The sequence below is a fragment of the Biomphalaria glabrata genome, chromosome 16, assembly GCF_947242115.1.
Source record: "Biomphalaria glabrata chromosome 16, xgBioGlab47.1, whole genome shotgun sequence".
Lineage (NCBI taxonomy): Eukaryota > Metazoa > Mollusca > Gastropoda > Planorbidae > Biomphalaria > Biomphalaria glabrata.
In genome coordinates, this window is record NC_074726.1 from 30341680 (window position 1) to 30355499 (window position 13820).

General features: G+C 38.4%; 1 protein-coding gene across 2 annotated transcripts in view; it reads right to left on the reverse strand.

The window, feature by feature from the left end:
* Window positions 1-625: 625 nt before the first annotated feature.
* LOC106051299 (uncharacterized) overlaps window positions 626-13820 on the reverse strand; it is a 33425-nt gene continuing 20230 nt past the window's right edge. The window contains exons 10-16 of one of the 2 annotated variants that reach the window (XM_056014867.1): window positions 8799-8849; window positions 8213-8299; window positions 6726-6770; window positions 5561-5656; window positions 3093-3191; window positions 2650-2751; window positions 626-724 (exon numbers count right to left, since the gene is read on the reverse strand). In XM_056014867.1, the coding sequence (XP_055870842.1) occupies window positions 723-724; window positions 2650-2751; window positions 3093-3191; window positions 5561-5656; window positions 6726-6770; window positions 8213-8299; window positions 8799-8849 (482 nt within the window). In that variant the 3' untranslated portion in view covers window positions 626-722. Of the gene's footprint in view, window positions 809-2649; window positions 2752-3092; window positions 3192-5560; window positions 5657-6725; window positions 6771-8212; window positions 8300-8798; window positions 8850-13820 lie in introns of both variants that reach the window. The other variant, XM_056014866.1, reaches the window with a different exon arrangement.

Consider the following 13820-nt stretch of genomic DNA (forward strand, 5'->3'; position numbering starts at 1 on the left):
CTGTTTGAGACGCGTGCCATTGGAAGCATTATATAGGGAATGATGGGCTTAAAACATAGGCGGACTGGCTATATGGACATTCGGGCAAATGCCCGGTGGGCCGGTACCTAAATGGGCCGGTATGGACACCTAAAGGGCCTCATGAATGCCATTATGTAACGTATTAAACTTTTAATAACACTAATTATAAGTTATTGTAAAAGAGGCCGTCTGAGCGTCGTGTTTTTTTTTTTTTTTAAATCTTTACAGACTCTACAGTGTAATGGTAATGTAATCTAACACACTTTCCGAAATAATGTAATAGTCTACATCCTTCATCCTTTTAGGGCCCACACTTTTAGCGATTAAAAATCAACGTAAGGCCTACTATATTTCTTAAAAAGAATGAGTTCATTGTATGCATGCGTTCAGTTATCGACACATTATCAAACTTAACAGAATGACTTTGAGGACAGATAGACCACGAAATAGATGGCCATCATATAATATACAATTTAAGGGCCGGATGGTATAGAAATGCCCGGGCCGATTTTAACACACAGTCCGCCCCTGGCTTAAAACCATTCCGGCGTTAACAACCTTGTGGAACTTTTAAGTTTAACTAAACACTAACACAAGTAATGTAGCTGATAATACTTTTAATGAATAATTTTGAAACTGCTAGAACTGTACATAGGGGGGGTTCACTCGTAGATTATAGGTTGCAGACCCTCCTCTTTAGCTCCTGTGTAGAAAAAGAAAATTGAGATGAACAACGAGGTGACCAAACAGAGGAGGAGTATGAGGAAGACACTCTTGTTTCGGTTGGCTGCGGACAGAAAACAGAACAAAAGCTTGGTTAGATGGCTGGTAGGGGTTGTTGTTGGTTGGTAGGGGTTGTTGTCGGTTGGTAGGGGTTGTTGTTGGTTGGTAGGGGTTGTTGTCGGTTGGTAGGGGTTGTTGTTAGTTGGTAGGGGTTGTTGTTGGTTGGTAGGGGTTGTTGCTGGTTGGTAGGGGTTGTTGCTGGTTGGTAAGGGTTGTTGTTGGTTGGTAGGGGTTGTTGTTGGTTGGTAGGGGTTGTTGTTGGTTGGTAAGGGTTGTTGTTGGTTGGTAGGGGTTGTTGTCGGTTGGTAGGGGTTGTTGTTAGTTGGTAGGGGTTGTTGCTGGTTGGTAGTTGTTGTTGCTGGTTGGTAGGGTTGTTGCTGGTTGGTAAGGGTTGTTGCTGGTTGATAAGTGGGTTTGTCAGATTGGCTGGTGGTTCGGTATCAGTAGCACAGACTAAAAAACGCAAAATACCTAGGTGTTATAATTAATGAAAAACTGTCATGGAATCCACTTATTGATGAAGCTATCAAAAAATCAAACAAAGCATTAGGGTTTTTTTTAAAGAAATTTCTATAAATCAAATAAGAACATAAAACTAAAATGTTATTTAACCTTGGTTAGGCCAATAATAGAATATGCATCCTCTGTTTGGGACCCCCTCAACTCAAGAAAACATTAAGAAACTGGAACAGACACAAAATAGAGCAGTGAGATTCATAACAAACGAATATTCACACTTGACTAGAGTAACACCTTTAGTAAAATCACTAAATTTAGAAAGCCTTCAGGACAGAAGACTCATAAGTAAAGTAGCAACTATACATAAAACTCTAAACCATAATCTTCAAATACAAAAACAAAATTTAATAAAATACTCAAAAAGACACTAAAATAAAGGCATGCGCCTCATCCCGTATGCTAGGACAGATTTGTACAAGTACTCCTTCTTCCCTAGTGCTATTAGAGCATGGAATGGGTTGCCTGAGCTAGCCAGGAAAAACAGTGAGTTGGCAGAATTTAAGTCATTGGTTAATATGCATGACTAAATGCATGACGCTTAGGACGTAATCATCTTCTTTTTTGAAGTAACGTCTGTATTTTATAAGATAAGATAATATTGCTATTTGAAAGATCTGTTTGACTGAATGGTAGTTTAAGAATTGTATTATTTTTATTAGGAAGGTTGTTTGAAAGGTTGGTAGACAGCCAGCGGACAACGGCTTTGTCTGCACGAGATGCGGGGAAAATATGTAGGTCGAAACTGGGTTTTGCGTAGTCGTGTGAATCACTGCACTTATTCTTAATCTTCTGAATCGAAGACATGTCCATTATTATTAGGTTTGATTGGATGGTTGATTGATAGGTTGGTTTCGTTTCGCACTTATGTTTTTTTTAATTTAATAAATTTTTCATTAGTTATGAATTCTACATTTATACCAGTAGATGCCTGTACTCAGCGGCGTAGCTAGGGTGGGGGAGAAGTGGGTCCAAATTTGAAAATCCCCCCCAGGGCCCTCACTTGAGAGGTCCCCCTAATGAGTGTACACATTTTTTTAAATTAAATATTTAGCCAAGACCATGTTATCTTGCTACTCATGGTGTTGTGTAAATTAGTGACCATGCTGGATGTATTCTACAAATTAACCTTAGACATATATTTATTAAGTATATTATCTCATGTCTTGATGTCAACTGTCAAAATTCAGCTTCCACCCAGGGCCCCCAAATCCCTACGCCACTAGCATGTACTATGACAACTTAAACAAAAGGTGGTCGCCCATTGGCTACCATCACTTGCTTTGGCTACCTAGCCTTACATGCCTTGAAATGGCTACCTTTACTTACATTCTATACACTGGCTATCTCCATAGCCACCCAAGCAACCCTCAAGACATGACCTGTTCTGTTGGTTACATTTGCCCTCGCCGGCACAGTTGTCGCTGCACACTGCAAAGAGAAATATTCAGACAGTGATCAACCAGAATAAAATAAAACAATCCAAATATATCTTTTATTTTGTTTTCTTATACAAAAGGTTTAGCAATATGCAGATAGTGTATACCATACTTATGTGACTATTTTAAAAAACAAAGCATGACGAAGCGCAATGGTCCTAGGCGGCCCCTACCAAATTGCAATTCGATCCCAAAGGGGTTGCAACCCACAGGCTGAGAACCCCCAGGTTTATAGCATGTACTACCCCCCCCCCTTTTTTTTTTTGAAGTCTATGTTTCAGTTACGGTCCTTTATCAGGGCTAACATATAGTACATAGTGAAGCACCACTTACTTTGATCGCATATGCCTCCCGTGTAGGTACCAACGCACCCCTTGGAACATTCAAATGTCTCGTTATCACACTCCATCTCCAAACACCTGTCACTGCATCCTGTACAGCAAACACAGCATCAACATGTCAAATATCAACACCAACTTAAAACACATCAATAAGACATCAGAACACAGAAATGATACATTTTTTTTTTATGGTTCCCCATTAGCTGCAATCTTTTACGCTGTAAGCGATCAAACTTTACTTAGGCGTCTTACTTTAGACAGTTTTTAATTTAGTCTATCATTGAGTAGGATTTTAGGAAGAATAGCGAAATAGTGAAGAATAGTGAAGAATTGTGAAGAATAGCGAAATAGTGAAGAATTGTGAGAAATAGTGAAGAATAGTGAAATAGTGAAGAATAGCGAAATAGTAAAGAATAGTGAAGAATAATGAAGAATAGCGAAATAGTGAAGAATAGCGAAATAGTGAAGAATAGTGAAGAATTGTGAAAAATAGCGAAATAGTGAAGAATAGTGAAATAGTGAAGAATAGTGAAGAATAATGAAGAATAGCGAAATAGTGAAGAATAGCGAAATAGTGAAGAATAGTGAAGAATTGTGAAAAATAGCGAAATAGTGAAGAATAGTGAAATAGTGAAGAATGGTAAAATAGTGAAGAATAGCGAAATAGTAAAGAAAAGTGAAGAATAATGAAGAATAGCGAAATAATGACGAATAGTGAAATAATGAAGAATAGTGAAGAATAGTGAAGAATAGTGAAATAGTAAAAAATAGTGAAGAATAGCGAAATAGTGAAGAATAGCGAAGAATAATGAACAATAGCGAAATAGTGAAGAATAGCGAAATAGTGAAAAATAGTGAAATAGTAAAGAATAGTGAAATAGTGAAGAATAGTGAAGAATAGTGAAGAATAGCGAAATAGTGAAGAATAGTGAAGAATAGTGAAATGTAAACAGGCTACTTCTGAGGAGAAGCAGTTTTTTTATGAACGTAGAGATTCAGCTTGACGACATTCGACAGTTCCCTTCGTCATTATTGAGTTTGAGTTTGGAGTTTAGGCACATCGGCACAATTTAGGCCATGTCGTGCCCGTAATCCTTTAAGGATCACTCTTCCTTTATATAACAAGGGGCTAACTTCCATACAGTTAAATCATTAAAAACAAGGTCTATTCACAGTAAAAATAGTAAATAGGTAGTAAAAATTTAATAACTTGGTAAAAATCTTATGTAAATATTATAGGGTCACAGTTCAAAAAATCAGATCTTCGTTATTATTGAACTTCTTGTTCGACATTCGCTATTAGCGTCGACTAACTTCTAGTGTTGGCCTTTTGCCTGTGTTATTGGATTTCGTTATTTGAGAGTTACCGCCGTTTGACTTATCTGTATAAGACACAGCGCGGAAGCGTTATCTATCTATCTCTCTATCTATCTATCTATCTATCTATCTATCTATCTATCTATCTATCTATCTGTCTGTCTGTCTGTCTGTCTGTCTGTCTGTCTGTCTGTCTATCTATCTATCTATCTATCTATCTATCTATCTGTCTATCCGTTTGTCTTTTTACCTATGACTGTATCTGTCTGTCTTACTGTATCTCTGTCTATCTGTCAGTCAATCAATAAATCAATCAAACAATCAATCAACCAATCAATCACATTTTCTATCTATCTATCTATCTATCTATCTATCTATCTATCTATCTATCTATCTATCTATCTATCTATCTATCTATCTATCTATTTCTGTATCTATCTATCTATCTATCTATCCATCCATCCATCCATCTATCTATCTATCTATCTATCTATCTATCTATCTATCTATCTATCTATCTGTCTTTTTACCTGTCTATGACTGTATCTGTCTTACTGTTTCTCTGTCTGTCAATCAATCAATCAATAAATCTTTTTTTCTATCTATCTATCTATCTATCTATCTATCTATCTGTCTGTCTGTCTGTCTGTCAGTCTATCAATACTCCGGTATTTAAAGCGTCTTCTCTCTCAGTCTCACCAACTAAATTATTTAAAATGTCTTCGCCACTTGATTTTATTCCTATCTCTCATTAACTTTATTATTTAAGAGTGTCTCCGCCTCTGCATCTCGCCCTTCCATCTGGAACTATTATTTAAACTGAAGATTGCAACAACAACAAAAAATTTGTACAAAGTGTATATCGTGTAGAAAATGTGTACACGTAATTTCTACCACACTCAATCTCGGATCAAGTTGAAACTTTCCACAATTATTTATTTTTCCTAACAAAACACGAACCAATTGTAAAAAATTAACCAATTAGCTTATTACTTATGGGTAATTAAATCTTTTGTTTGGTATTGATCAAGGAAAATAACTTCTACATTATTAAGATATGTTGCTGTAAATGTGGCGTTCTTCCCCTTAGATTTGTATGTTTTTCTAAATACAACTTAACTTTAAGTCACGATAAAAACTCACTGTCTTCACAGTAGCTCCCAAAGCGCTTGTCGCTACAGCCTTTGAGACACTCCCCTGTCTCTATGTCGCAGAGACCTTTGTAACAATACTTGCACTCTGTTGAACAAAACGAAACCGGAAGAGACCTTAACCACGTGAGATAAATATCGTCTGCTGGAAATGTTGAAAGATGGTATTCGATACTTGCCAGATCTCCGTCTCGACAGGTCTTAGAACTTGGAAGGCACACATTCTCGACCTGTATGGTGACATGTATGCACTACGCAAAAACAGCAGGGTTTTTGTCCAGGGTTTTTGCAAGAGAGGATTTGAACCTCTCAAGCTTTCATTCAAATGGAGTTTGATGATGATGATTCAATACTTCTGAGCCACGCTTAAAAGTTCCACAGCTTTGTGAGGCTTTCATTTAGGTCTAGTCCTTGGACGGACATACCACATTTTCGCGGATAAAACCAAGACCAGACGTTATAGAAGGCCTAAACACTGACCTGCAACGTCACAATCTATGGGCAGTTTAAAAAAAAGCTTGTTGGCACCAGCATTTGGTCTAAGCTTTCTCGCATAAAACCGAGACCAATCGTGATAGAAGACCTAAACTCTGACCTGCAACGTCACAACCTGTGAGCAGGTGGGATGCGTGGTCTTGAGGCTAAGCACGCTTCTACTTGGCTTGGCTACCAATAAAGGGGAGGGGTCGAGGTTCGACACCCGACTCGAAGAGAGTTGTGTTTACTGAGCGCCTAAAGGCAGCACGGAAAACCTTCTTCCAGATACCCCGTCCCAGCTCTATTGGGTACCTGACACCCGACTCGAGGAGAGTTGTGTTTACTGAGCGCCTAAAGGCAGCACGGAAAACCTTCCACATACCCCGTCCCAGCACTATTGGGTATCTGACATTAGTTGGGGAAAACTAAAGAAGGTTGGTCCTTGCGCTGGCCACATGACACCCTCGTTAACCGTGGGCCACAGAAACAGATGGCCTTGACATCACCTGCCCCATAGAGCACAAGATCTTAAAGAGGAACTTAAGTTACTTAAATCAATGTTGTAGATTTTACTGGCAACGCAAGGCTGTTCGCGCTAAGATTAAATGTTGCCTAATACTCTTCCATGGAAATTATGTAGAGTTAAATTAGTGCATCAGTGCAAGATAGACAACACTTACCAGACTGACATTCGTCGCCAAATTTAAACAAGGGACATTTACTTTCTGAAAATAGATGGAAATAATAAGATTCGTAAGATGGGGGTTACAAGATTAATTAGAATGGGGTTATACGTTTAATTAGAATGGGGTTTTAAGAGAAATTAACTGGGGCTACAAGATTAATTAGAAGGAGGTTTTAAGATTAATTAGATGGGGGGGTTACAAGATTAATTAGAAGGAGGTTTTAAGATTAATTAGATGGGGGGGTTACAAGATTAATTAGAAGGAGGTTTTAAGATTAATTAGAAGGGGGTTAAAAGACTAATTATATGGGGATTACAAGATTAATTAGATAAGGGTTATAAGATTGGTTAGATCAGAGCTATTAAGTATACAAGTTTGATTGAAAGACCAAGAATCATTTCATGTCTTAATGGCCACGGATTTTCGGTCGAAGCAGGGGCGACGCCATGTTATACGTGTAAGACCTATATTTCGCTTTCCGTGTTCATGTTATGGTGGCACTTTTTGCTCAACTTGTTTCGTCTTGTCTACGGATATGTCTCGCGAACCTCATACGTACTTAATTATATAGATATATCCATTTCATTCGGATGAGGGCGCGGTGGCTGAGTGGTTAAGCGCTTTGATTCTAAACCTAGGGTCCTGGGTTCGAATCTCGGTAAAGACTAGGATTTTGAATATAGGTTTGTTTTTTTAGTGCGCCCCAGAGTCCACCCAACTCTAATGGGTGCTTGACTTTAGTTGGGGAAAGTCAATGCGGTTGATCGTTGTGCTGGCCCCATGACACCCTGCACTTTAAATAATGGTCAAAGAAACAGATGACCTTAACATCAACTGCACTAGAGACCGCATGGTCTTAAAGAGGAGCTTTTCTTTTACCTTATATCATGTGGATAGTATAAACATTTTTACACAACTTAAAACACAAGGTGTAACCATTATAACATGGACAGTGCAAAAACTTATGATACACAAAAGATACCCATAGATCTAATTAATAAGGCTTGTCTGCTTACATACAAAGTAAAAGCCGGAAGCGGAAATGGGTATAAGCACTCCACCACTTATAAAATGCCTCCAACGGCATGCGTCTCAAATAGCCTCTCAGAACCAGTCCAACTCCTGGTTTTCCTGTGTGGCTATTGAATCAGAGGGGATTGTTAACACTGTATGACGTAGGGGCGAAAGGGAGCAACCAGTAAACTTCGAGCAAGGCCTGGTTGGCCAGGCTGGTAACCTGTCCCAGGACAAGAAAAACTCTGCTGCCTTGACGCTGCACCTTAACATGGAAAAGGCTTCGGGGTCAACCCTGAAAACAAGTTAAGAGCCAATGACCCTGAGGCATCTTGTAGTTCACAGTTTTAGAATCTGGCAAGAAATCTGCGACGCCTCTGATACGCCCATTGATGCAACGACTTATGCCAACAGCGTCTATTTAATTCAAATAGTTAACAAGCGAGATTACAACTAGAATTACTTACTTGAATTACAAGCCACAAAAGAGGAACAGTCGCCTATACAGCGGCCAGTATGCCTCTCGCATTGCCCACCCATACAAGAAAAGCAAGCTGTGAAGAGAGAATTCACAACAATGTAATTACCAACAATATACAGTATCTTCCTTTTTAAAAGTCCATTAAGGTGACCACTAAGATAACCACCAAGATGACCATCAAGATGACCCTTAAGATGATTACATGTCCATTAAAGTGACCACCAAGAGGACCACTAAGATACCCATAAGAGTTAAGATGATCACATGTCCATAAGGTGACCAATAGGACAACTATTAAGATGACCATAAGGGGACCACTAAGATGACCACTATGATTGCCACTAAGATGACCACCAAGATGACCATTAAGGTGATCACTAAGATGACCACCAGATGCCTATTAATTTGTCCAATAACATGACCACTAATATGTTCATAAGGGGATCATTCAGGTGACCACTAAAATGACCACTAAGATGACCACTAAAATGACCACTAAAATGACCAATAAGATGACCACTAAGATGACCATTAAGGTGAACACTGAGATGACCACAGACATGTGTAATTACCTAAATTGCAATCTGAGCCATATTTATGATGGCCGCACATTTCATCAGGACCTGCCAATAGTTTAAAACATTATACATTTCATCAGGACCTGCCAATAGTTTAAAACATTATACATTTCATCAGGACCTGCCAATAGTTTAAAACATTATACATTTCATCAGGACCTGCCAATAGTTTAAAACATTATACATTTCATCAGGACCTGCCAATAGTTTAAAACATTATACATTTCATCAGGACCTGCCAATAGTTTAAATCATTATACATTTCATCAGGACCTGCCAATAGTTTAAAACATTATACATTTCATCAGGACCTGCCAATAGTTTAAAACATTATACATTTCATCAGGACCTGCCAATAGTGTTAAACATTATACATTTCATCAGGACCTGCCAATAGTTTTAAACATTATACATTTCATTAGGCTACCATTCTTACATTGACCTGACATTCTGCTTACATAGCTCTTTGATCAATCTTACAGAAATCCTTCTGTTGTCTATTGATCTTCAACTTAACTTCCTTCCCCGCAAAGAACAATCTACAATTTTCCAACTAAGAACAGGACACACACCTCTATTAAATTACCACCTGAACAAAATAAACTCCACACAACTACCCCTTTGCAGACACTGCGCCCACCCTTATGAAACCGTAAACCATATCCTCTTTGAATACCCCTCCCTAATCCACCTTAGGCAGACCCTACTTCCACTACAGCCCAACATAACCAACACCCTGTACGGCAGTGCTGAACAACTGAAGAAAACAGCACACTTTTGTTTCCTTGGCACAGTCTGCAAAAGAGCTGACAGCTCAGCAGCAATAAAGCTGGCTAGAAGAAGAAGAAGAAGATCCTCAGCTCAATCTGGTATGTTTCATGTATGTAGCAGTACATTTTGATATTTTATTTTTTACCTTACAGAGACTTAAAATAGTTTTGTTTACGCTGGAAGGTGAATAAGAACTGTCATCTAAATGTCATCTAAATGTCACTTAAATGTCATCTAAATGCCATCTAAATGTCATCGTAAATGTCACCTAAATGGCATCTAAATGTCACATAAATGTCATCTAAATGTCATCTAAATGTCATCGTAAATGTCATCTAAATATCATCGTAAATGTCACCTAAATGTCATCTAAATGTCACTTAAATGTCATCTAAATAGCACCTAAATGTCACCTAAATGTGACCTAAATGTCATCTAAATGTCACCTAAATGTCATCTAAATGTCATCGCAAATGCCCTTTCCATGCTCTTACAATGTTATTTCAATGTCGCCGCAATGCCTACTTAATTTCAGGTCAATGTCCATTCAATCTCATGCCAATGACTTTTAAATGTCTGTGCAATGTCTCCACAATGTCTCCACAATGTCTCCACAAGTCCTTCCAATGTGTTTACAATGTCTTCAATACATGTTCCCCCCCTCCCCCCAATAACCATTGTATCCTCGTCCAAACAAGTGTTGTTGTTTTTTTTTTTGGGGGGGGGGGGGGTTTATGCCTAAGGGTTAGCTAGAGATGAAGTGACCTCTGAGGTGTGTTAGTGTGTTACTGGACGTAAGAGTTTGGATTTTCTCGATTGGGAAATTGAGGATTGTTTTCTATTTTGTGTATCAGAGTATCAGTGGATCAGTGTATCAGAGGATCAGTGGATCAGAGGATCAGTGGATCAGTGGATCAGTGCATCAGTGGATCAGAGGATCAGTGGATCAGTGGATCAGAGGATGTGAATTCGATTCGGATTATAGAAAATTATTTCTTTTACCGGGATTATTGACTCAACGGAACTATATTGTTGGGCGGTTGGTCGTTGTGCTGGCCACATGACACCCTGCTCGTTAACCGTTAGCCAAAGAAACAGATGACCTTAACCTCATCTGCCCTATAGATCGCGAGGTGTTGTATTATGCTTCGGCCAGAAGTCTGCAATCAGAGTTACAGCGGCGTCCTGGGAATCGGTGAGTTTTTTTTTTTTTTAAATGTTTCAACTCACGTTCTTACAATATTAATGTCCTCTCAAACAATGTCCTTACAATGTCCTTTCAATGTCGTCACAATGCACTTTTAATTGTTCTTCCGATAGTTTTAAAGCCACGCACCTTACCACTTAACCACCGCCCCCCCCCCCTCCTGTTCAACGAGTGAAGACGATCTCTACAGAGATGGTGTCCCAAACCCGCATGGTGGAGATTTCTATAACTCTCATGCCAAAGTAAGTTTTGGAACCACTAGACCAGGGGGTGGGCAAATTACGACACGCGGGCCACATGCGGCCCGCCGAAGTGTTTTATGCGGCCCGCCGACACCTACAGAAACCAGGTGTGCCCACAGTATATACATATAAAATGCAAATATTAAAAATAATATCTATATTAATTATTTAAAAATGTCACATTATAAAAAATTTTAAGTAAACAAAGATTATGCTTATTGGCTATACATCAATACACTTAATTGAAGTCACAATCTGTGAGTGTTGGGTAGGCTTGGAACAAGATGGCAAGTGAAACTACTGATGACAATAACTGATATATTTTTTTATATAAAAATACCCCAACCATTAACTCTAAACAGAAAAGTTTCCACGAAGCTGCATAAAATTTCAACAATATGCTGGCTGTATTCATAATATCATATTAATCGAACTTATTAGAGCTAGAGGTTTTAACCAAGAGTAGTTCCGATTTATGAACAAAATAATCCAATGCATCCGCCACCCTATCATGGGCAAGGCAAATGAGATATACAATCTCAAGGAAGAAATTGTTGTTACTTGAAGGACATTGACTGTGACTTTGTGACCAATATTCTTAATGAAGAGTGGAAGACAGATTTCATGTTTTTATATAATCACATTGCAATTGGTTGTTTACATATGAAATGTAAATGCATGTTAAATTTTTTCAAACAAGACTTTCCCTTTTCTATAGTCTTTGCCATTTTCCTTTGCTGAAAGGTGAAACTATTTTTAGTGAAATGATTAAAAGTACAGAAGCTGTATTTCCACATTAAAAAAAAACTTTGCTGCTGTTCACACTATTTGGGTACACATACATCAGTTCTTCTTTTTCCTCGTTCTCATTTTACATGTTGGAGGGTTCCGATCAGTAATCCTATATCTGAGATGAACCGAATAGTCTTTGGAGAGTTTTGTTCGGGTCTCCTGATTTAGTATGCACCATTGGAGGACATGGTCAGCATTCTCTGGATGCGGGCAGGTTTCGCTCGTTCTGACATTCAACTTACGGAACATATATTGTCTCATTCAGTGAATAAGCAGTTTTTTTTTTGTGGAAACTAAACAAGTATAATTACTGGTCAATGTTGACTGACTGTAATTTGACAGCACTCACAAGGGTAACAACTAGTAAGATAGTTTCACAGTTCCGGAACATTATGCACGAATGTAAAAAGTAAAATACTGCACATTAAGTACAACTGTATATTAGTGGGTTTATTGTGGTATAAAAAGGCAACAGCAATTAAAAAAAATTAGAAATATTGGTTTCAAAAATTGCTGTTGTTGTAATTTAAAATACGATCAAAACTGCTCGCCTCCAGCAATAAATTACTTTCCTCTCTTCGCAAATATGACTCCTAAGCAACCCCTCTGAACCTACACAATGCTAATGTTAATGTCGGTTTGGACGACGTAAGGCATGAGATTCGCCAATGGAAAGAAAAAACACTCCACGGAAAATTTCCGGCTTTATTACATGGGGACAACATTGACAAGGCTACTTCCTTAACATGGCTCAAAGCAGGTCATCTCTACCCTGAAACAGAAGGCTTTGTCACAGCAATACAAGACAGAGTAATCAGGACAAAAAATTACGAGAAGCATATCCTGAAACTCAATGTTGTCGACAAATGCCGAAAATGTGGAAATGTGGGCGAGTCTTTTGAACACATTATGGCAGGATGTCCAGCCCTATCAGAATCAACCTACCTAGGTCGCCATAACCAAGTTGCAAAGTTAATACACCAACACCTGTCTTTAACGTACAAATTGATCGGTAAGGACACTCCCCCTTATTATAAATACTCTCCGCAAGAGGTTCTCGAGTCTACTGAACATCTGCTGTACTGGGATAGGCCTATTCTGACCGACAAAACGGTAGATTTCAATCGCCCGGATCTGCTGTTCATCGATAAAAAAGAAAAAACCGCTACCATTATCGATATCGCCGTACCACTGTCTCATAATTTAAGAAAAACTGAGATAGAAAAACAAAGAAAATATGGGAACCTGGGCTTGGAGATTAAGCGTCTATGGAAATTGTCCAAAATTACAATATACCCCATTGTTATATCAACCGAGGGGATAATAACTGACCTCACAGACACCTTCAAGGCCCTTAACATTCCTAGGAACATCCTCGTTGCTTGTCAGAGGGCGGTACTTCTGCAGACCTGCCACATCACCAGAAAATTCCTCGGTGGAAACTGATAAAGGGACTACGATGAATTTTGTTTCCCTTTAACGAAACTCGACCCTGGCAGCGCCAAAGAATAAATACTCGTTCTTTTATAATAATAATAATAATAATTTAATTTATAGAGCGCTGTTAACAAACAAAACATAGGCTCAAGGCGCTGTGCTAACATTACAAACATAAACACAAGAGCTAAAATGACAACAAAATAATCTAAAAAATAGTTGTATTTGTGCCGAGGCCGGCACTAGATAATTGGAGGCCACAAGTGAAATAAATTTGGTGGGGCATCAAATGAAATACAAAAAGAAAAAAAAAAGTAAACTGAGAAAAAAAAAACATTATGCAATTTATTAGAACCTATTGTAAATTTATTGTAAAACAATAACATTGAGGATTACTTCCACTACATCATTTCTAATAGACATTCATCACTGCCAAAGTTCCTTAAGTGCCTGCATCGTTTGGCTATGCTTAAGGCCATCCCTGTATGTACTAATAATAGACTATGTTCTAAGTCACCTAAGGTTGGACTAAGTAATTAATCTCCTAATGACCTAATATGTGACCAT